The following is a 23,363-nucleotide window of genomic DNA, read 5'->3' on the forward strand; positions in this document are numbered from 1 at the left end:
TCCATGTCCACAGCTGCCCCTGGGCTACTCCGCCTTGCTGCTCACAGCAGCACAGGTGCGATGCTAGCCCATCCCCATGGTGCCAAGGAGGGGGCAGAAGACCCTCGTGCTGCCCACGGATGGGAGGAGCGCCCACCCTCCACCTGCCTCCCGCCCGGCTGCCCACAGCTCCAGAGCCTGGGGAAGCAGAGTCACGGTCTGCAGGCCCTTCTCCAGACCGTGTGCACAAGGGCGCACCACCAGGATGGCACACAGGGGTGGCCTGAGGGTCCTGAAGCCTGTCCACAGGCTGGGTCTGAAGGCCGTACTGGGGGCGAGGAGTCGGAGGCGGCGTTTAAACTTCAGATGGAGGTTCTGAAGAAAGGCAGGGAACACCCAGGAGTGGCCTACAGCCTCAGTTTCTCCGACTTTACAAAGACCTTCTAGGATCTTTTCTTGGTCACCTCTAACTAAGACCTCAAGTCCGCCAGCAGGAACGCCACGGAGCTGGGCCTGGGGCAGAGCCTTCCTGCTCCACGCGCCCGGGGTGCCGGTGCAGACCAGCGACCCCCGCTCAGGCCAGGGACACCGGGCGGGCCGACTTGGGTAATGGCCCACCTCCCTCCACCGGGACCATTTACCTCATCTCCTCGCGGATTACCTAGCAATGGTACAAGTAAGAAACCCCAAATTTCTTCTCCCACCAGCCCACATCCCATGAAAGGCAAACAAACCCATTTCTTTGGGGATTAAAAAGAGTTTTAAATACAATAGTATGAAAATATAACTTAAAAATATAAAAGTCAACAGCATATGGAAGACTTAAAAATCTCTGTTTTGCCCATTAGTCCCATAGGAAATAAACACATACTCAAAAAACATTAACACTGCGACAGCTCATAAAACCGGCTTCAGAAATCAAGTTACAAAAGCCATTTTGAGTAAGAAAGCATTGCAGTTCCAACTTGGTCAACGAGTGACTTTTAGCCCCAAACATTACATCTTCCTGGCCCCTGAGCCCTGTGGAAAGGCCCCACCCACCGTCTGTGTGGGGTTTTCTTCCTTAGCGCCATCCAGCCAGACACGGGGCGGCTTCTGGGTCCCTCCCTCACCACACCATTTGGGACGACCGCAAACAGACGCCTCGCTTGCGTATTTGGTCAGTGTTCGTAGTGCAACGGGCGGGTAGGGACCTCCAGGTGCCCTGGCCGGTGCTGGCTCGTGCCCCCCCTTGAGTCCCAGTAGCCGGGGAGTGAGCAGAGGACGGAGGTAGAAGAGGAGGGGCACACGGAGGAGGGAGGGAGGGGGCGGCAGAGCGGCCGGCTGCTGGGCCCCCAAACCTGACCCCGAAGGAACGTCACACAGGCAGCCCAAAGAGGTGCTTCTTCTTCTTGGCAGGCCTTGGCGGGGGCAGCCCGCGGAGGTCATCCTCCGCGTCTGACTCCTCCATCTCGTCGTCAGCCGAGATCAGGATCTGAGGCAGGGGACAGGCATGGCCTGAGTCATGGCCAGCAGATCTTCCTCTGCCCCCAACCCTCGCACAGGGTGCCAGCCCCTCTGGGCGGCCTCAGGTCTTTACAAGAGGATGGGGAGGCCCCTCTGCAGAATGAGGCCGCTGGCCCTCCCCAGACCTCACTCCCTCCCAGCACATTCAGGGTCTACTGGAACCAGCACCGAGTCCACACCCTTGCCCTCTGCGTGTGCCCCACTCCTCCATCCACCCACTAGCCAGGGCCGAGCCTGCATCAGGGCAACTCAGCAAGGGCCAGCAGCCTCAGGTCAGCCTGGCAAAAAAAGCCCAGTACTGACACGGGGCAACCCAAGGCAGGGGCATTTCAGAGCAGCTGCTTTGAGCCAACTTTGTAACTTAGCCCTTTGCTTTTCCGAGCCCCTCAAACAACGGAGCCGTGTGCCCTGGACGTCCAGGCGAACACTCTGGGTCACTGGGCACCTGCCACACCCCTGGCCTGGCCCTTCAGGCCTCTGAGCAGCTGTGCAGGGGGCCCGAGCTCGTCCTGCCCCCCCACCTCAGGGACCACCCCTCTGTGGGGCTTCCTGCCCAGTCCTGTCCCCTGTCAAGTGCTCTCTGGCTCCCTGCCTCAGCCCAGTCACAGAGCACCCCGTCCACCCGGCTCGGACCTGCGCCCGTACCTCACTTGTCATTCTGTGCCACCCTCCGGAACTTATGCTGCTCTGGCCACCGTGAATTTCACATTAGCCAGATGTCAGACCACGTGACCACGACTGCTCACGAGCAGCTGCCTCTGCCGGTGATGCTGTCATTCACCCAGCGGGCACCGAGCTCCAACACGACAGGCCCTGTGCTGACTCCAGGGGCCCCTACAGCAGATGCAGGTTCCCCTTCTGTCCCTTCATCTGCTTGCTCACAGTCAACCGCCTTCCAGGCAGCCCCCAAGAGCCCAACAGGCTGCCCTAGGGTCTGCATAGGGCCTGCTAGCGCCTGCCGCAGAGCTGGCTGGCGTGCGGTGACGAGGTCTCCGGCATTCACCCCACCTCCCCCACACGGCTGGCGGTGTCTCTGGGGAAGAGCATCAGCCTTTTCTGCGGCTTCACCCCGCGGCACACAGAGGTGCAGAGGGGGTGCTGAGGGCTGCCTCCATGCCCCTAGTAATAGTCACCAGTCCCATTCAGGTCCAATCCTCTGAATTAGGAAACTTGAAAATAAGGAATGAGGTCTGGGAGGTCTGGCTACCCGGACCTCCTGCCAGCTGGCTAAGCCAACACCTCCTTGCTCTTCAGGAGTGGGCAGGGATTCAAACACCTTAATGCTCAAAGGTCAACGGCCAGTCCTTGCCGGCTTTCCTGTTTTTCTTCAGGGCTGGGGGTCTGCTGGAGGCCAGCACCCGCTGGGTGTTCCACCCCCTCCCATGGGGCCACAGGACCCATCCAGCTGGACTGGAGTTATTGGCCTCTTCTCCCTCCCCTGGCAGGCACTGAGAGGACAGGTGCCAACCGGAGTGCCGGGGCCTCAGCAGGGCCCACCTCAGACTCTGACTCCTCGTGGGACGCGGCCCTCCGGTAGCGGACCTTGCTCCCACTCCTCGCGTCCTGGTTGGCTCCCCTTTCTTCCAGCTTGGCTTTCGTCCTCCCCTTTCTCATGAGGAAATTGTCCACAACCCAAAACATCAGAGCCTGAGGGGCGGGAGAGCGCAGGTCACTCTGGGGGAGGCCAGAGCAGCCCCCCACCCCCTCCAGATTGCAGCACCCAGAGCGGCAGGAAGGAAAACCTCCCCCAGCGCCTGCTCTCCAGGAATCCTAGACACACACTCCCAAACTCCATTTTCTTTGCTTCCCTTTTCTTATCAGAGAAGGAGCCAGAAAATCCCTGCCCTGCCCACCCCAGGGCTTTGGGGCGGGGCTGTGCTGCGGCTGTGCTGGGGGAGCAGGGCCTGGGCCCCAGGTCTCCGGACTCAGGGCCGGCTCCTTGCAGCTGCCAGCACCTCTGGCCCACCTGAGGCCGGGCCTCCCGCTGTGCCTCCCTCCTAGCCCTCATGCGTGGAGCTCCGGGCTCTGTGCTCAGGAGTGCTGATGGGGAAGCGCACTCCTTGGTGGGGGCCCTGGTGGAGAGGGCAGACAGAGTCCCCTGACCCTCCACCTTGCACGGAGGCCCTGGGGCAGGGCTGCCCGGGAGGAAGTAGTCCTGCCATCTTCAGGCCCAGGGTGGGGACCGGGAGGTGGCGAATGCCCACACAGAAGGACCCGGGGACAGTGAGTGCCGGCACACTCAGGACCTGGGGCTTCAGGGGCAGGGAGCAGACGGGGCAGAGGGGCAGCAGGGCACTGACATTGACAAAGAAGGGGACGATCAGCATGACGATGGCCAGTTTCAGGTCTGGGTTCTCGATGGGGTTCAGGAGGGCCACCTGAAAGGGAAGCGGGCGCGGTGAGGCGGGGAGGGCCGCCTGGGAAGTGCTGGGGGTGGGGGCGGCCATGAGCCACCCAAAGGTCCTGGGGGCTTAGCTCGGACACTCCCAGCCTGCGGTCCCCAGGAGCGCTCAGTTGGGCAGCATCCCCCATGGTGTGGATTTGGGGAGCTCAGGAGGTTCACAGCCACTGAGCCATGCAGAGTCTGAGGAAAGCAGGGCCCACTCGTCTGGAGGCACGGGGCAGTGTGGGCCTCAGGGACTGGGAGGGAGGGAGGTGGGTGCCCACAACAGACCCTTACAACGAGCTACAAGACCGCTCCCAAAAGCCTTCATTTACTTTCTTAAAATATAAAAACTCAGCCACAAATAAAAGCAAAGGCAGGCCAAGATCTGAGCTCCTTGAACCCAGAGTGCAGGGCCAAGGGAACACGGGAACCAGGGACCAGCTGTGCCTGCAGCACCAAACGGCTCCTTTACCCCTGCCAAGACGGGGGCGTGAGGACATCGCAGAGGCAGAGAAGCCTCCTGTGTTCACAGTGTGGCCTGAAGGCTCTCAGACAGCAAGCCTGGAGGGCAGGGACTCGTTTCCATCAGGTTACATGCCCGAGGCTGAGTCCAGAGTGACATTTATATAACTGAAGTAGGTGGATGCTATGTAAACAGACAAGTTGCTCCTCTTGACAAAGCAGCCGACCAAATCCAGGGTGCAGTCACAGGGTTAAAGAAATTAAGGAAACAACATACTTGGTTTTCCAAGCAGGCTGGGGAGGTAGGGAGGTCAGTGTCGCGAGCTGCTGAAGAAGGGACAAGGGGCAAACCTTTTTCCACTGCAGTATGAGGAGGACGAGGAAGACGACGGACTTTTCAAAGACCACGATGACGATGTAGAGCGCGCACTGCCCAGCCCAGGCTCCGCAGCGCAGCGGGTCCCCTGCGGGGACAAGGGGCACTCAGCCGCTCGGCCCAGACATCAGCCCCCCGGGGACTGGGGACCCCCACCCTGCTGTCCCCCTTGGTGCCCCTGCTCTAAAGCCCCCCAAAGAGCCCCAAAGCCACAAGAAGCACTTTGCTCAAACAGACGAGGGCATTCTAAACAAAAAGGAGAATTCCTAATTTGGAGGTACCAGAGTGGCTTTGCTTCCAAGAGGATCTAAGATATAATTAAAGTGCACTAAAGTTAGCAAGAGGCTTCTGCTGGCAGCTCGGAAAAGCTGGCTGTCTCCACCCACCGGCAGAGGCTGTCTGCGTTAGGCAACACCGCTATTATTACCCACTGTTGATTTTTCCAGGACTGTGCTGCTGTCGGTCCTGCCCTCCGTCCCTGAGCGGCTGACGCTGACTGTGAAGCAGCAAACAGCCTCCTGGCCGTCTCCCACCCCCTCTTCGACCCCCGGCTGTTCCTGCCGCCCTCGGCCCTGAAAGCAGAAACCTGAGGCTAGAGGAATTCAGATTGTGTCTAGTTTGGGGCACCTCAGAACACCTGTGCTTGGGGACAAGGAAGAAAAGGGCCGCTCGGCAAGGCAAGGAGGCAGGAGCACCGGCAGTGCCTTGCGGATGACAAGGTCCACCTGTGATCCCACGGGTCACCGTGCTTGGACACTGGAGAAGCCCAACAGTCCATGCTGGCGGGCGAGGGCCTGGAGTGCCTCCAGAGTATTCCACAAGGGATGTGACAAAGGGCAGAGGGCCAGCCCCTCCCAGAAATGAGCTACACCCTCAGCAACAGGCAGGACCCACAGGATGGGCCTCTGGGGAGCAACGCACACCTCCCCACAGTGGGAGACTCAGGCAGAGTAGGGTGGGGGAGGCTCCCAGGGGCCTGCTTGGGAGCTCTTGACACGGCTGTCCCAAAGAGGTGCGGAGAGTAACACATCAGAGGCCAAGGCCCCGATCCAGGCGGGAAGAAGCGGATTTGGCCCAGGGGGGCATCTTGAGCTTGTTGTTTGACCCTACAGTTTCCACAGCGATCCCCGTCCATCCGGGCATCGGTGCTGGAGGCCCCCAGCCCCGCCCCGCCCAAATGCCTTCATGCAGCTGTAATGGATACTCCAGGCCATTCCCTTTTCTGGAAAACCTTGGGAGAAGCACACAAAAAGCCACTGGTGCCTCCTCTGAGCTCGCCCTGCGTACTTTCACTTCTGGGATAAGACATGCTTGAGCCAAAAAAACATCTCCTAAGCACACAGTCTCCCGGAGCTAGAATTTTAATGGACTTTTGTAATCCTTTCAGTAAACTACCTGTCCTTATTGAGAAAAATTCTCAAACACAACAGATGCAAATATTTGTTAAAAACTGTTAAGTAAGACTGGGGACAGTCAGACAGAAAGTGCTACCTCTGAACTGGGACCGGTGTGTTTAAAGTCACAGAGCGCTGATCTGCCGCTCAGAGTGACCGACACCAGGGGACAGGGGCTCCCGCCGTCTTCACACAGCTCTGTGTTCCAGCACCAGAGCTTAGCGGCAGCTGCCTCTTTCTCTTTTTGATGTTTTGTAGAGAAAGTTAAAAACCACGGCAAAGAAAGGAAAAGCTCATGGGTGAGACCACGTGCACACACCGGTCCTGCCGTGCACCCAGGCCACATGCAGCCTCGGCTGGAATGAGCAAACATGTGGTTTGTTTCTGTTTTATTTGAGCATCTCCCAAACTTCCCCCAGGGTCTCACTTTTCAGGAACACATATGGCAGGTACTCTCGCCATGTCCCAACCCTTTACCACCCTAAACAACCTCAGGTACACGGGTGCTGTCTTGCTGAACTATTTCCTCAGGATAAATCAGGGGTTGGGGACACGAGAAGGGAACATGTCTGCGCCTACAGAGGCTTCTGCAAAGGAGCACAGCCAGCAAAGTCCACTGGTGCCTGTGAGACACAGACCCCACTCTGGACTTGCACCGGGGGAAGGGTCACCTGGCCATCGCACTGCACACACACTCGTGTCCTGGGTCCTGCCTCGGCTGTGGCTTATTCAAGTCCCATTCTTGTTAGCAAGTTCACCCTCTCCTGCAGGGACAAGGGAAGCGCATAGAAAGCAAGCCCCTCTTCTTCATTTATGGGACAAGACAGCCACGGGGCCTCTGTGGGATTACTGTCCGGGGCAGACGGGCTGGTCAACAGGTCCGGCAGGCAGAATACTGGCCCCACAGATGCAGCCAATGCATGCAGGGAGCCCCCGGGAGCCCAAGAGGCCAGGACCAGCCCCCCCACAGACTCCAAGGAAGTGGTCCTGCCGAGTACCCTGGTTTTAGTCCAGGGAGACCCATGCTGGCCTTTGGAGATACAGGGCTGCTGGGTAATAAATCTGTGCTGTTCTAAGCCACTGACGTGTGGTATGGTAATTTGTTACAGGAACAGCAGAGAAACAATAGAAATGAACATAAATAGAAATCAGGTAACTGAGAACATGCGTTATTCTTCCTCTGCCTGGGGAGGGAGGCTCAGATGGTCCTTGACAAAGAGCAGGGGGAAGACTGCTTTCCAAATGCAGAGGTGGGACAGCCCACGGGGAGCGCCGGGCAGGCCAAGGCTGGAGGAGGCACCACCACCACGCCTCCTCCCAGCCTGCCCCTGGGGAGGCAGAACTACATGCTGAGAATGTGTCTTCACTGAAAGGGCACCAAGCGGCATGTAACTGGCTGTGTGTGCGTCTCCGTGCACTGGTCAGCTACAGCTGAGCTGAGGGCCTTGCCTTCCAAGGAGGGTTCTTAACAGCAGAGAAGGGGTGTGAGCACTGTTCTTGGAGGTGCTGGGGGAACTGGGTACCCAGTGTGGCAGCCTCGGCCCCCTGTCCCGGCTGTGCCTTGGCTAGGTGAGCCTCGTGTGTCACTAGTCCCTCTGGGTGCCTACCCGGTAAGTGAGGATGCGGCTGCTTTGGGCCACTTCTGTCCGATGACCTGGAGCTTCTCCGAAGCTCTCCTCGAGCCACAGGGGCACATGCCGTGTGTCAGACACTATCTTAAGTCAGTGATTCACCAGGGATCAAGTAACAGGGCTAAGAAAAGCCCTCCTCTGAGTTCATCTCCCCTCAATGGAGACAAACAATTACTTAAGGTTTCTAGAAATACCCAAGGCGCTTACAGCCAGCTCCACAGATGGACTCCCTTTTAAATGTGGGTCCCTTGGGACTCTTGAGCCAGGTAGAAGTAAGCCTTTGGGAGGTGTGGCCAGGAAAGGAGAGCGGAGTCCAAAATCCCGCCTGCATTCCCTCCCTCTTGTCCTGTGTGTCCCTTTCACACCAAGGCTCCGCTGATGCTGTTCCCACTGAGGACAGGAGCTGTGAAGGCGGAACAGGTGCCCTTACTCCTTAAACCAGGGCCCCAAATCCCCGGGGGGCAGCAGGGCCTGAAGAGGGTACCCTCACCAGAGGCTTCTTGAGGTCACACGAAGCCATGTCTCTGGGCATACGAAGTGGCATATTATCCAGCAGCCCAGTAGCTCCAAAGGCACCATGCCTGTGCCTGAAGCTGGCAGGAAGGCAGCCTCCTGCTCAAGCTGTCCCATGGGGTCTGATCAGATGGAGTGCTCAGAGCTGGGTCAGCATCCACAGGTCACCTGTTTAAACCTGCGTCTGCAAGTAGCATGGATCTGGTGTCCCTGGTGAATGAGTATGCCAGATGCTGGGTGGCAGGCCAGCCCAGGGCCATGAGACGGCGAGGCAAGCTGGCTCCAGGCGATGGACCCTCCAGGGCTGATCCTGTGGCCCCAGAAGGGACAAGCGCAGACACGCAGCAGGAAGGGGGCCTTGAGGCCTATAGGTGGGACTGCCCATGCCCTCTGGCAGAAGAGGAACACGCCGTGGCTGCTCCCTGATCGAGGGTGTCTCCTGCCTCCTGCCACCCAGTGGGAGCCTGGGCAGTGAAGCCTCGGACCCGGGTGGAGGGCTGAGTGGGGACCGCGCAGAGCCCCCTCCGGGAAGCCCCACCCGCCTGGGTCTGGAGTACCTCACCATACTCGCCGAAGCGCAGGGACTCCCACTGCTGCCACTCCACCAGGACGCTGACGGCGCGCACACCTGCGTAGATGAGCAACATGCCCAAGGTGGCATCCAGGAGGAAGTTGATGAGGTACCTGTGGGCAGAGGGCATGACGGCCCTGTCAGGAAGCACTGGTGGGGCGCAGGAGCCCAAGCCACGGAGTGCCGGCCAGGGCCAAGGTCAAGGCTTCCGACCCAGCATTCTGGCTGAGTTCTTTGGGACTGTGGGGGGCGGCAAAGCCTCTGACAGTGGCCCACACTCATCAGGGGTCCAACAGCATAGGGGAGAGTGGGGAGTGAAAGAAACCTGGAAGACCTCAGGTACCCACGAGAGGGACACTCGCCAGAGGCGGCGGCCCAGGAGGGCGGCAGGCACACCAGCCTCCTGACAGACCCCCAGTGACCCTGCTCACTCAGGCGGCCAGACCATCCAGGCCCAGTCAGTGCTGTGGCACCCCGTCCAGGACGCCGCCCACAGGCAGGGCCACGTGGCCCTCACCCGTCCTGAGCCTCAGGGCCGGCTGGGGAGACAAGTACATGTAAATATTTCTGAAGAGAGCGCTCCACTCCCCAGGGAAAAGGAGGAGGCGCAGCAGAGTCCGCACACCTGGACCACGTGGTCCCACACGGCTGTCTCCATCTGTCCGACACACACCTCTCCCCTCTCCAGCGAAAGACCCCTTGCCCACTGGTCTGCCAAGGGCCCTGTACCCATACCCAGGCCTCACAGGGCACCAACCACAGGCCCCAGACACAGGAGACACACAGTCATGCGGTCAGGTCCTTGCCCTTTGGGGTGTCCCAAGACTCAGAAACCCCCCAGAGAAGCTCTGATACTATATACCAACCTCCTCGCTTGAGGTGCTGAGGCTTGAGACATTTTATTCAGACCCACAACCCCCACCCCAAGGCCCGGGCCTTGGCGATGTCCGCAGCACTCTGATACTGGAGGGAGCAGACCCTGCCAGCACCCTGGAGTGACCAGACCAGAGGTGGGGCGGCGCTGTCTCCTGCCTGCCCTTCCTCTTTCAAATCACAAGGGGTCACTCTCAGACCGGAGTTGGAAGGAACAGGGACTCCAGGTCCACAGCCCAACTTGGCCCTCCCTACTGTCTGTGGTTCTCAGAGGCATACATCTAATTGGTTTCAAGAGATTCTGAGATCTGAGACCCCTCCTGAAAGCGACACACAGACCTGGTACCCATGCCCATGTTAGCTCACGCGTCCCCTCACCGGGCCTTCCTGGGAGCTCAGCTGGCCCTGGGAATAAAGGCAGAAAGCTCTATCTGTCCCCAGCCCAGAAGAGACTGACAGACAGCACAGTATCAAAGGGCCCCAGGGCCAAACTGGCTGGGCTCCAATCCCTGCTGTCACTCCTGGGCTGGGGGAACGTGGTCAGCTGAGTAGTCGCTCTGTGCCTCACGCAGTTCCCCAACCGCGTCTGTCCTGCGGGGCTGTTTTAAGGATCAAAAGAATCTGTGCGTGCTGGCGACACCTGCCACCTAGTGGGCTCTGTATATACGTGCCGTGAGAACCCTAGCGCCTCTCCATCACGGACCCTGGACGCTGGAGAGCAGCCACCCCAGCACAGGGGATGCCAGCAGCACGCTGAGCCACTTGTCCCCACTTCTGAGTGCCTCCTCCTTGAGCTGCCACGGGTTTCCCGTCTAGGTCTGGGACTCCCAAGATGCCCAGGTCCAGCCCCACCCTCCACGATTGGTAAAGTCGGGCAGAGATGACGGTGGGGCCCAGGTTGGGTCCCAGGGCAGCACTGGCCCTCCTGCGGGCCCAGGGCCTTGCCGCTCCTGCAGCGTTGCCCGCTCTGCCTTCCCAGTCTCCCAGCCGGCAGCTCCTGGCTGCTGGGGCTCCCAGCACATTCTCACAACCATATCCTCCAACTCGACGGTGAGCAGCTAGAGTGACAAGCCTGTGGTTTCCTGGGGTGCTTCTACTCATCACCTCAAGGAACCTCCGTGGTGACCACGGGACCTAGCAGGACCCACAGGGCAGATGAGGAAACTGATGCCCTGGGACGTCAGGCTGCCTCCCAGTCTGGCCTCTCCATCAACGGCTCTTTCCACCAACACCAACTCTGTCCCCGGCCTTTCCTCCTCCAGGCTGAGCCCTGGAGATGTGCCAACAGCCCCCGCGTCCTGGCTGTGATCAGCCTGCCAATGTGCCCTAATGCTGCAGCACCTTTGTGCAGATGGGCGACAGAGGAGCAGCACAGGAGGGCCGTGTGGCCACAGCCACACCAGGAGTTAGGGTTCCTCAGCCCAGGGCCCCTGGGTGAGCAGCAGGCCGAGCCTACCTCAGCCAATGACATCAAGACCATTCACCAGAGGACATGAACCCGCTGCTGAGCCAAGAGTTGAAAGGACAAGGCCCTTTTCTAACCATTTCCCCTACAGGAGGATCACCCTTCCGGGCCCCTCCCTGCTTTGGGGCACCCAAACATCCAAACAGATCACGACCGATCCAGGTCTGAAGGCAAGGCTCCGGAGAGGGAGAATTCACAACTGCCTCTGGCAATCTGGGCCTGGACTAAGTCTCAAACTGCACACTGTCGCCAAAAAAGAGAAGCTTGTAAGAATGCTCCAGCCCACAGGATCTTAACTACACCCCAAACCTCTGGGCGAGGCACTCATCAGCCCTCTGCACCCCTCTCCCTCACAGGCAGGGCAGGGAGGGCCTTCCAGGCGGAGGGCAGTGGGAGCCGGGCGCAGAGGCAGGAGACAGCTGGAGGGCTGAGGGCCCCTGGCACCGGCCGAGCATGGCTGGAGCGACGATTCCGAGCCAGGAGGGCAGGAGATGGCGCCGGCGTGAGGCAGGCAGCCTCCTTTTCCACTGCAGCGGCGAAGGGAGGCTAGGTTGGGGGCTGTCAGCAAGGAGGACGGTGTATCACGGACTGACTGGGGGGTCTCACACAGGCTGCTCTGGGGACTGTGTGGAAGGCAGACCACGTTATGGGAAGACACCACCCACGGTCTTCAGGTCTCTGCGGTCAATGGTGACAACAACGGCTTTGACTCTGAGTGGCTGACACCACAGGGAAGCCCCGTGTCCTGTCCCAGCACAGACACACTCCTTCAGGGTACTATGCTGTGCTGCCAGAAGCTGCTTGGAAACTGGGGGGACATAAGTGTCCTCAAAAAATAAGGGACAGAACTTAGCTCGGTTAGGAGAAAGCTGTGCACAGAGCAGCTGTCACCAGGCAAAGCCACATGGCTGGCAGCAGCATCTGGGCTTAGGGCGGCACGCGCGGTCCGCCCAGAGGACAACGGGGAGCTGCACCCTTCTCGAGCTACAGGGAGATAGAGGCAAGCCTACATTTTTAATGGCGGGGCGGGTGGGGCTTGTACTCAGATCCGGGCCACTTACAGTGAACAAGGGTCCTCTTCGGTGAGGTCTGCTAGGTACACATTTGCAAAGTGGATGAACAGCATTCCTATGGCTTGTTTGGAAGTGTCTAAAAACCTGTACAAAACAGGATCGGCAACTGTTACCACCCCATCCGGAGGGTGAGGTCCAACTGGGGAAAACGGTAAGTCTGAGAAGGAAAAAGCCACGAGGGAAACCCCAACCTAACACCTCCCAGCCAGCTCCCCCTGTGGCAGGAGTGGTCGGTAGCTACCCTCCCAAACCTTCAATAACACTTGAAATTCCTAAAAGGCTACTGATTAGCTAACACCAAACACATTAACCACCTATTTAAAGTAAGTGTTCTTACTTTTTCACTTTTTGTTATTTCAAAGTGAAATAAAATGGTCACAGCTCTGTGACGGTGTCCAAGGGGCCCCTACCTAAAGAATTCCCACTGGACTGCGCTCACAGAGAGCTGGGCGCTGAGCGAGATTAACCGGACTTGCACAAATCCAGGACTGCCACCGAGACCCCAAGCAACTGCCTGCTGCTGCCACCCAAACAGTGGGCTAGGTCAGGGGGCAAACTTCTGCCAAGGGCCAGAGAGGATTTTAGTCTTTGCGGGCCATCATTCGCTGGACCAAGTCCTCAGCTGTGCCACTGACAGGCATTCTGCAGCGCACTCTCTCCCATTTTAGTGACCCTGCAGCCCAGACCGGGCCTGTGGGCTATAGTTTGCCAACCCTGGGCTAGAGGACAGGAAATTCAATAAAAAAAAAAAAAACACGGCTGTTAGTCTCTGGGACGCTCTGTCCCCTGCCCGGTCCATGTGTGAGGAGTATGCTGGAGATGACATGTGGCCTTCGCTGTCTAGTCATTTGCGGCTTGTGGCTGAGGCACCTTCGGACTGTGGCTGTTTCTCCTGGCCTCTCAGGCTGCGCATCCCAAGATGGGCTGGGCCACCGAGGGGGTGAAGAGACACCCGGGCATGCGACCCCAGCCGTGGAGTCTCCATACTGGAGGGGACCCAGTGCTGTGACCAAGGCTTGAAAACGATTTGCTAAAGTCATGGTAAGGTAGGGCACGGGGATGAAATACAGCAGGCCCCACCTCCCTCAGCCCCTAGCCCAAGTGAGGTGCCCAGATTTGAGAGAAACCAATTGGGGAAGAATAAAAATAAGAATTACCAATATTCAGAAATAATGCATTGAACATCAATCAAGTGCATGCTTAAAATTTTAGAAAGGGGCCTTTATCACAGCACTGATCGGACGTTTTCTCTGGAGGGGACAATGGCTACTCTGTTCGGGCAGGTGCAAGCCTCAGGCGGCTCAGGAAAGATGGCTTCTCGTGGACATCACGTCATCCTGAAGAGCTGGCTCCTGCCTTCCAAATGACCTATTTTTTTGTAGTCTCGCCTTTGGAACCTACGTCTGAACTTTACCACCATTTTTATGATGGAAAAATCGTCACCACTGGGTCATCCTGGGACCAAGAGAGACTATTCTGGGGGTGAGGAGCATTCCCGCGGGATAGCTGAGTGACCTCCGATCCAGATACCTTCTGCTCAAACAGGCTATGTGATCCCAGGACTGAACACGATCTAACAACAGGGGGCGTCATTACAGGAGCCCACACACGGCTAACATCTCCGTATGACCTGCCGTCTAACACGGGGCAGCACCGGGGCAGACAGGGCTCCTGTGGGCTGGGGGATGGACGTGCTGTCCCACCGTACGTAGCTCCTGGTCACTGATTCAATGAGGGGACTCCAACACTTTGTCACTGCGACTGCCCATATTCCATCCCGCACCCCCAGGAGCCCCCCAGATAGTCAAAGGCATCCTAGGAGCGCGTGACTGTGTGAATACGCACCATATCCTCCACGGGCGTCTTTCGTGCTTTGGTTCTCTGAAGCGTTTGACTGAAAGAAAAGACAGGCATTCAGCTTTCCTTGGAGCTAACGAGGCGAAGTGCACAGAACACGCCGGGCGTCAGGACACCCGGGTTGCGTGCTGCCGAGTCACGGCACCTGCTCTATCATCTGACCGTGCAGTGAGCCAGGAGTGTCCGAGTGGCCCTGCACTGCTGCCGACCAGTACGTGCTGCAGAACGGAAACCCAGGAAGGGTGGCCCCTCACAGTACGTGGAGAACTGCATTTTCTTCTTTGTGACAAAGCTCTTGGGTAGGGACTGGAAACCACAAAGCAGAAGGCAGCGACTGCTAACTTCGGGAGATGCTCTACCCGATGAGAAACCCAGCCATCCACCCAAACGTTCCCTTGGTGCTACTCCAAGCCAGGCACATGCCTGAGGAGAGGCGGGTCTGAGGCGGAGGGGAGGCACGGGGGTGGGGGGGGGCGCGCGGCCTGCCTAGAATCGGGCTGGTGCGGAGAGGAGGCCCAGCTAGGTCCTGAAGAGCTCAGCAGCGGCCGGGGAGGGAGGGGGCACACAGCACGAGCTTGCTCCGGCGGGCCGGCCACGGCACCGAGTCTGCCGAACCCGGATCTGGCTTGAACACGGCAGGTGACAAGGGAGCCAAACCGAACGAAAGCTCCCTGGGGGGCTCCAAGGTGCCAGGGCCGGGGGTCTGCACACCCCGCAGGGAAGCAAGCAGGGGCGGTGCTGAGCCAGCGGCAGAGGATGTCAGGATGGTTTCGGAGGAGCAGCTCTGAGACCCACAGATGGCGGGTTTCTGGGGGTGGAGGGGATGGGAAGGACACCGGCTGCAGGGGAGTCGGCGGGGGTGGGGCGCTCACGCAGCTGCAGGCCGCACTCGGGTGGCAAAGGCCTCCCCATGCTGACCCAGATTCCAGCGCGGGTCTCCAGACACAACTGTCTGAGCAGGAGACAAGCTTTCTAGGTGTCTTGTCTTCCCCTGAAGCCCCAACAGATGTTTTCCACGGATTTAGAAACCTACTAAAACCTACTGAAAACAGATTTAGAAACCCACTGAAACACTGAAGTGACGCATGTGTGACCTTTTCCTGCGAAGTACTGAGGGAAAGTCAGCAGGAATGTGAGCCCACGGAGGGTGCCTGACCCCTGGCAGCAAGAAACGGCCTCTGCCAGTGAGCAGGCGGAGGGGGCTGTGGGGCGGCAGACCGGCTTCTCTACGCCACCACTGGCGGCCGCAGTTGGCAGGCAAGGACTGTCTGTACGCCAGATGGACGGAGTCTGGTGCTCAGACTTTGATGGAGAGTGACCGAAAGGCAGGTGGGGCTGCAGAGGCCTGACATTCCACTGACACATCACAGACCCCAAACCCCGCCGCAGGGAAGAATGTGGGGCTGAGGCCAGGAGGCTCTGCTCAGCCCAACGGCTCTCCAGGCACGAGGGCCCCTTCCCACGGGCGTCCAAGTCTCGCCAAGGGGCTGGAGGCTCAGGGAGGAGGCGTGGGGAACCGGCCCTGGCCAAACACTGCAGGGGAAGCCCCGTCAGGGCAGGGCAACGTCAGGCTCCCCGTTCTTCTGCCTCAGGGGAATCTGCCCCCTTGTGGAAAATAAAGGACATCAAAACACACCCAAAGGAGAACGTCCCTATTCTTAGGACACTTTCTGAAGTACCAAAATGGCTGCAATTACCATGGTTTAGGGAAAAAATTATACATTGTAGGTGGTAATTATATGTAATAAACATAAATGGTGTAATTATAATACATTATAGTTATAAATAATAAATACAACAATTATGTTAGAATGTCTATTATTTATGATTATATTAGTATGGCATATCATATATAAAAGGGAAGCAAATGTGTTATGGGCCAAATTGTGCCCCCGACCCCAGTATGTTGATGCCCAAACCCCCAGTCCTCAGAATGTGACTGCATGGGGAGATGGGGCCTTAAAAGAGGTGGTTAAGGTAAAATGCAGTCACGGTGGGGCAGTGGGGGACAGAGGGTGCGGCTCTCACCCAACACAACTGCTATTCTTGTAAAAAGGAGGAGATTAGGACACAGGAGAGCCGTGGAGCGAGGCCTCCCCCTGAAACCCCGACCCGGGCCTTCAAGCCCCCAGACTGGGAGAGAACCGTCTATGGGGCCCCCCATCTGTGCTACCTCGTTATGGGAGCCCTGGCAGGCCGACACAGGAGGGAACACAACAGCTGGGGACCCCATAGAAGGCTGTCTGGGCACCCGCAGGTATTCAGACTTCTCTGGAGGTTTACCGTGTTTTGAAATGAAAGGTTGGGAGGGAAACACACTGCAGAAAAGGCCTGCATGTGGCGGCTTAGAGGTCGGGGCGCCATCCATCAGTGATGGACACCCATACCCCTTTCACTGCGATGCCCTGTTGGACAGGTGTCACCTGAACACGTGCAGGATGCGCAGGGCAGTTCTTAGTCTGGGAGATACGTGCTCCTCAGCCTGTGTCGTAACAAAACCCCAGGAAGAACCTGCCTGTTGGCGTGGGGTTGGTATGTACACCACAGAACCGGGCGACGCTGGGCAGTTACTGACGAGGAAATCTTGCCAATGCAGCAAAGCGGGATGGGGTAGAAGTGGTGTGACTCAGTGGGACAAGAAAGGGGGAGATCCGGGGGAGGGTGAGGCCGGGTGAGGACAGGCAGGGATGGGGTCACGGGACCACCTGCCAGGGAATCCTGGGGTGGAGAGACGGAGAGACAGAGATGGGGAGGACTCTCCCCGGAGCCGGGGGATGGAGCGCAGCCCTGTAACTGCTGATTCCGGACCTAGGGATTCCAGAACCGAGAGAGTACGTTTCTGCTGCGCTAAGCCAAGAAGCTTGTGATTATTTGTTATGGAGTCCTTGGTACACTAATGAGGGAGTCTTTTTCTTAAAAAAAAAAAAAAATTCAAAGAGTAACTAAACACCCTTGGTGGGAAGTCTCCCTCCCACCTGGAACCCCAGTCCCTCTGAGAAGAGCCAACTGCTGTCACCGAGATCTTGTCTTTGGAACGACCTGCCAACCTAAAGGTAGAGAGATGTCGCTGTACAGACAGACAGCTGTACACTCACACACGGCCAGGCTCTGCTGCTCTCGTGCCTCTGGAGTCCCACAGGCTGGACCCGTGGCCCCATCTCTTTCGTTAGAGGCCAGGCGGCACCCTTGGGCGTGGTCCACCCCCGCTGACCGCTGCAGGCACCACTGCGTGTCTGCCTGGTGCCATCACTGCAGCGTGAGCAAACCCCTTGTGGTGGACCTGCAGCCTCAAAGGTTGTTCTGTGCTGCTGACTGGGAGTCCTGCTTCCCAGAGGCAGACGTGATGGCCTGATCCGCATCCTTGCAGTGCACAGTACCAGCAAACCTTCCCGCCTGGACAGTCGGATCACTGAAAAGCCCGGGCACACTCAGGACTCGCCACCACCCTCCTCATGTGGGGGCGGCACCCCTCCTGCCCTCCTCTCTGGGGGAGCCCTGGGCTCCCACCCTCCTGAGGGTACAAGGGCACGGTGTCACCCTGCTATGGGCTTTGTGCTGTCGGTGTCTCGGAACAGGAAGGCAACCAGGGATTACCCGGCTCTTCCTGCCCATTTCACACCGGCAGCCACGGCTGACTGCTCGCATAATGCTGCCGCATGGTGAGCACCCCCTCTCCAATCAGTGTCGGGGGTGGGCAGGCACCCCACTGCTCCTCCTGACGGCCTCGCCCGCTGGTGCTCCCCTGGACCTGCTGAGTGGAGGAAGAGCTGGGATTTTACATACGGGTGTTTCTTCATGTCACAAAGAGGAAGACAGGAGAAGTAGCGTGAAAAGTCCAATCACAGGAGTTGGAAAGAAAATAATTCCCAGGTAGCAGCTGGTCCTGTTTAGAAAAGGAATCATGAAAAGCACAACTGTTTTGAAATTAAACCACACGATTTAAAAGAGCCTGTAGGCGCATAAGGGGTGCAGCCTGACAGGCAGAGTACAAGGCATGTAGGAGATGGTAAGAGGCTCACAGCTGAATAAAGACAAGGTGGACTGGGATCCTGCAAGCCCGATTACCAGGCGGCTGCAGCCCCCTGCGCCTCCCCTGTCTGACTGCACTTCCCAAACCAGCACTTCATGGGCAGAAAATTGCCCCCTGCTGCAGACTCAGAACAGGAAGAGACGTGGGACCCATTAGGGCTCTCAGCAGAGAACTGCCTTTGCCTGAAAATCCACCGAGATAATTCAGTTACGATCAAAACGTGTGGAATGCTTGCATTCTTATGCCTGAACTGCAGTTCTGAAGCAGGAAGGTGATCACAGGCCACACGGTGCCGTCAGCTCCTGGCATTCCCAGAAGGAGGGTCAGCAGAAGACACCCTGGGGGTCCCACCTCATAGGCTTCTCCCTGGGACGATGGAACCACTGGTTCCTTGTGAGATGCTCTTGGGATGCGGGAGCTCCAGGGGCCATGAGATCATGCCCGCTGTCTGTATGCTTTTCTGTTCGTCCCTGGGGAAGAATACTCCTGTCAAATCCCAGAGCCAGGAAAAACCCTATAGTTTTGGGGCCTTCTGGCTAGTGACACACTGCTGACCTGGTGGCCTCCTTTCTCAAACTGCCCGAGGGCCAGGCTGCCACCAAGGGTAATAGACTTCACCAGGGCAAAGGGCAAGCAGCCCCATCACGGCCCTGCCATCTGTGCCAGTGGGGACAGTTCATAAGCTGGGCTGTCTGGACCAGAGCCAGAGGATCCCCGGTGGTCCAAGCCCCACCAAGCGGAAGGTGGGGGCAAGGGGTGACTCGCCCAGGATCTGCAGGCGGTCAGCAGCGGAGCCAAGGCTCCCCCTCTGACTGGGCCAGGGACCCCGGACCGCCCTGCTGGCTCCGTGTGCTCAGGACCCCAGTGCTCGCGACCGGCAGAAGCCGCCCTAAGGGGCGAGCAAATCCATCCTCACTGACAGAACCAGCAGTCAAGGAAAAACCAGATGTGTTTCTGCACTTTCCCGAAATTGAGAATGTCACCCCAACAGCTGAGCCCCGTCCCGAACCTCCATGATGCCCCCTAGTGGTGCAAAAGCTCCAGGGGTGCCAGGGCTTCAGGGCAGGGCAAGGGCTCCCCACAGCCACCCTTCCCTGCTCCCCAGGGCCCTTCCTCAGCTGCCAGCCCAGACTACACCCAGCCTCCCTCGCAGCTGGGGTGGCCGTGGGACTAAGTTCTAGCCTATGGGTGGTTTTTTTGGTTTAGTTCTTAGTCTACGAGTGGTTTAAATCCAGACTGGGCCATCTTTCAAGGATAAATGCAGAGCCAGGGATTCTTACAGCAAGGGACGAGAGGCAGTCACACCGGGGGTGGCTTGAAATCTAGTCCTGCGCTATCAAAGATTCTATTATATTAAGTGAGTCCCTTAACTCTTCGGGGTCTGCATTGCCTCCACTGTCTGCTGACTGGGTCAGTGTGGGGGAGGCAGCTGTGGCCGCTAGCACCACCCCAGTACCACCCTCAGCTGGAGATGAGGTCACGGGGCCTGCCCAAGCCAAACTGGCACCACAAGACCCATGTCCGGCCTGATCCAAAGCTGGCATTTCCCAGCTGACCTGAGGAAGCCCAGCGGGAGGCAAGGGCGGCTCTGGACGGACGCGCCTTGAGGGCAGAAGGGAGCCATCTCCGTGGCCCGCACAGCCCTCCTGACCCAGTCCTCCCCCCGTGATCCACACTCCCGCTGGAGCCTCATGGCCTGAGCATGCCTGGCCTCCTCAAACCTTCCAGTGCTCACCCCACCCCCCTTCCTCAGGGAGCACACTTCAGACCTTTTAAATTGGCAACAAAGTCCCTTTCAAGACATGGCACCTTCCAGCTCCGTGCTGTCACTCACACTGTCCCCGTGGCATGGGGGGACCACACCTCTCCTCCTAGATAACCCACAGGCTCCCCTCCAGATCTGCTAAGACAGCTCGTAAGCCTACTCCCTCTGCAACGGGACAAGTGCCCCTCCACCCGGTTCCCCAGTCTCCCGGGCACACCTGCAGATTAACACTTCGCATGCAACACTAAGGATACGTCTGTCTCTCGCCAGACACTTCGTGAACGAGGCGGACAGGGACCTCGCTGGACTCAGCACCCAGCCCAGCACCGGGAACATAGGCACTCGGCTACTAACTGAACAAACAGAGCAGGACACACTGGAAGAACGTGTGAACCACAGGAGGCGACAACTTAGTGCTCAGAGCACGAGCTCTGGGTTCAAAACCTCGCCTCAGCACTCACTGTGGGGCCAGGGAAAGCTGCTGGACCTCTCTGGGCCTCCCCTCTATAAAATGGAAGGAATTCAGTACCCACCTCACAGGTGCATTAACAGGACAATGTAGTTAGAGTACTTGAAACTGTGCTGAGGATACTCAGCGAGTACTGTATACATTGTAGCGAGAAGTAACCTCAGGCACAAGCCTGGCTACAGGGCAAGAAGGCACCTCTGATGACCCTCTGTGCTCCAGGGCCTCCCTAAAGTCTTCCTCTTTTCACTTAGACTACCAATCATTGCATAAGTCTGGAAACTAGAGAACAAGAAATGAACACAACCAAGACTGCTGGCTGTTGTACCACTGTAGTTCTGGCTCCAAATCTCCTGGCTACATTCCCATGTGGGCCCAGGACAGCGCCACACTGCACTGTTCCCTGACCCGTGAGGCCCTATCTGCCTTGAAGGTGGGCCCTGCAGGTGAGCACATGGGAGAGGAGACGGCCCACTCCACCACTGACATGGCCCACAGGCAGGCAGGCCTACGCCCGTCTCAGCACCAGCGGGGGCCCTCAGGGAAGGCGGGAGGACAGGAAAGGGCCCAAGACCCACTCTGAGGGCTCAAGGTCGTGTGCAGAAGGGCAGTTCTAGTCAAGGTACACCTGCTGCTCGTGGCTGATGACAGGAGATGCACTACAAGTCAGGCTGGGGGCGCTGCAGGATTTCTTTAACCAGAGTGAGGGAGAAATTAGAAGTGACACATCATCAATCCAAGCAACACCACAAAACGCAACACTGAGTCACCATGCTCTGATCTAGCAGGGAAGGCAGGCAGCGCTGCACCCAGCATGCAGCTCAGGGGGCTCCTGTGGGGGTGCCACAGAGCTCGGGTGGCGGACTCCTCTCGCCCAGGGGACTGGTGAATTCCTGGGGGTAAGACTTCAGTCCCTCGCAGTGTCCCTGGGTGTGGCTCCTTCCCTCCCACCAGCTCCAGAACTGTCCACTCAGGGCCTGGATCTGCCTGGACCCCCCTCAATCTCCAAGCTACATCTGCCCCACACCCTGATCCCTCCGGGGCTGCTGGGGAGCAATTCAACTGGCTGCTGCCATCTCCCATCTCAGGGCATAGAGATTCACCGAGCTCCAAACATTCAAAACCAAGACATTTCAATGGTGGAATCTCAGGCACCAAGAAAGGTTGATGGAAAAGCTGCCTTTGAATAGAGATCTTGTTAACCCCTCAAAATCCCACCCCGTGAGTGAATGCCGTTAGAACCTCCAGTGCGGGACTCACATTACGCTGGGCAGAGACACCGAGTCAGCGGCGTCAGGTCGGAGAGCAGAAGCCACGCCGCACTTGCTCACTGCTGTCAGCAGAAACAACTGCAAATGCCACCAGGAGGGGCAGACCCTGCGGGCGTGAGCCAAGTGACCCTGCAGGGCTACGGATTCCACACTTCCTCCTGTGTCCCACCTCTCAGTTTTCCCCAGGGTCCAGAGGAGCAGGTTCAAAGGCCACCTGCAATGGCCCTTTTCCAGAAACACTCAGAATCACATTATATTTTACGTAGTAAGACAAGACTATTGCCAGTTCGTGTGATCGTCCCTCCATCCTCCGCACAGATGCTGGTGGAGGTCTCAAAGTATAAGTTCATAAAATTTTTAAAACTCACAAAAATTTTAAAAACAACAGAAACAACCGCCCCCCCCCCCCCCGGGCCAGCCCCTGATGTCCTTCTGCAGAGCAAAACGCAGGCCCCTCCTCAAGGCCCAGGAACCACCCGCCCAGGGGCGGCCTGCTCTGGCCTCCTTCCTCCCTGGGCCCACACACGCCCTGGTCCCAGCCCAGACCCGCCCAAGTCCTTCAAGTTCTAACCCCTCTCTTCTCAGATGCTTTCATGCGTTTTCCAACTAATGTCCTTTCTCTCCACTAGAAAGCAAGCTCTATAAGACCAGGGGCTTTTGTTCCCTTACCCCCATATTCCTAGAACCTAGAGGGTGCCTGACTCTCACCTGGCTAAACACTGTAGAACAAAGAAATTAAGTCTGTCACTGAAGACAGATTTATTATGTACCATCCAGGTATGTATTTTTAATTCAGTAAGTTCCATGAATTTGTGTGATGGGTTTTCCCAGTAGCTTACTTCACAAGCTGTTAGTCCTGTAACTTTTGGACAAAGCCACCTCTCTATTTTTGGACAAAGTCATCTGCCAGCAAGACTGCTGGAGGACAACTACGGAAAACCTTTCTTCCTCCTAACTAACCACAAGGCAGGGCGAACCAGACCCGGAGGGCCCCCAGCTGCCCAGGACACTGGCTCACAGGACAGCCCGTGTGGACGTGGGGCTTCCATCAGTGCTCACACCAACACCAACAGTAACTCATGAGCAATACTTGTACAGGTCCCCAGCTTCTCGTTTTCAAGTCACTCTGCACCCTACAGGCCTCATTCGGCCACAGCGGCTCTAACTTCTCTGCTCCCAGCATCCCTGGGCCCCAGGAGGCTCTGCACCATGACCACCCTGATACCCCCAGTGTCCTGTTCCCATTCATCTGGGTGGACCTGGGGACCAGGGTCATGTGTCTACTTCCCCACATCCCCCAGAGGCTGTACCATGCACTTTTCCACCACAGTTTAAGAGTGCCTACTTCCTATTTCCCTTGCCAGATGTTTTAATCATTGCTAATCTGAGCTACAATGATTATTAGTTTGCATTTTCAAGACTGACATTATACGGTTGCATGTCTTCCTGTGTGTTCATCAGCCATTCGTCTTTCTTCCCATCAAATGGGTCCCCTGGAACACAGTGACGATGCCCCTCGCCCCGTGGAGACTGTCGCTGTCAGCAGACGGTAGTGCTTCTCTGCTCTCGGGGCAGCTGTGCTTCTGAGGAGTCCTGCGCAGAGAGAGCTAAGTGTACTTATTCGTATGGCATCTAAGTTACACCTCAATAAAGCTGTCTCAAGTGTGCGTAAATCATCTGAGCTGACAGGGAAAGAGGCCCGTGTTAAATGGGAAGAAGAGTGAGTCACCAAAATAGTAGAAACA

The 23,363-nt window shown here is 57.7% G+C and overlaps 1 protein-coding gene across 5 annotated transcripts in view; it reads right to left on the bottom strand.

The window, feature by feature from the left end:
- Positions 1-795: 795 nt before the first annotated feature.
- The window catches only part of STIMATE (STIM activating enhancer), a 38,428-nt gene continuing 15,860 nt past the window's right edge, over positions 796-23,363 (bottom strand). The window contains exons 2-10 of one of the 5 annotated variants that reach the window (XM_036994936.2): positions 23,044-23,211; positions 14,075-14,123; positions 12,218-12,313; positions 8,810-8,931; positions 5,141-5,281; positions 4,685-4,797; positions 3,786-3,863; positions 2,983-3,132; positions 796-1,453 (exon numbers count right to left, since the gene is read on the bottom strand). In XM_036994936.2, coding sequence (XP_036850831.2) covers positions 1,337-1,453; positions 2,983-3,132; positions 3,786-3,863; positions 4,685-4,797; positions 5,141-5,281; positions 8,810-8,931; positions 12,218-12,282 — 786 coding nt within the window. In that variant the 5' untranslated portion in view covers positions 12,283-12,313; positions 14,075-14,123; positions 23,044-23,211 and the 3' untranslated portion in view covers positions 796-1,336. Of the gene's footprint in view, positions 1,454-2,982; positions 3,133-3,785; positions 3,864-4,684; positions 4,798-5,136; positions 5,282-8,809; positions 8,932-12,217; positions 12,314-14,074; positions 14,124-23,043; positions 23,212-23,363 lie in introns of all 5 variants that reach the window. The other 4 variants (XM_036994932.2, XM_036994933.2, XM_036994935.2 and 1 more) reach the window with 4 other exon arrangements.

This window comes from Manis javanica, chromosome 3 (assembly GCF_040802235.1).
Source record: "Manis javanica isolate MJ-LG chromosome 3, MJ_LKY, whole genome shotgun sequence".
Classification (NCBI taxonomy): Eukaryota; Metazoa; Chordata; class Mammalia; order Pholidota; family Manidae; genus Manis; species Manis javanica.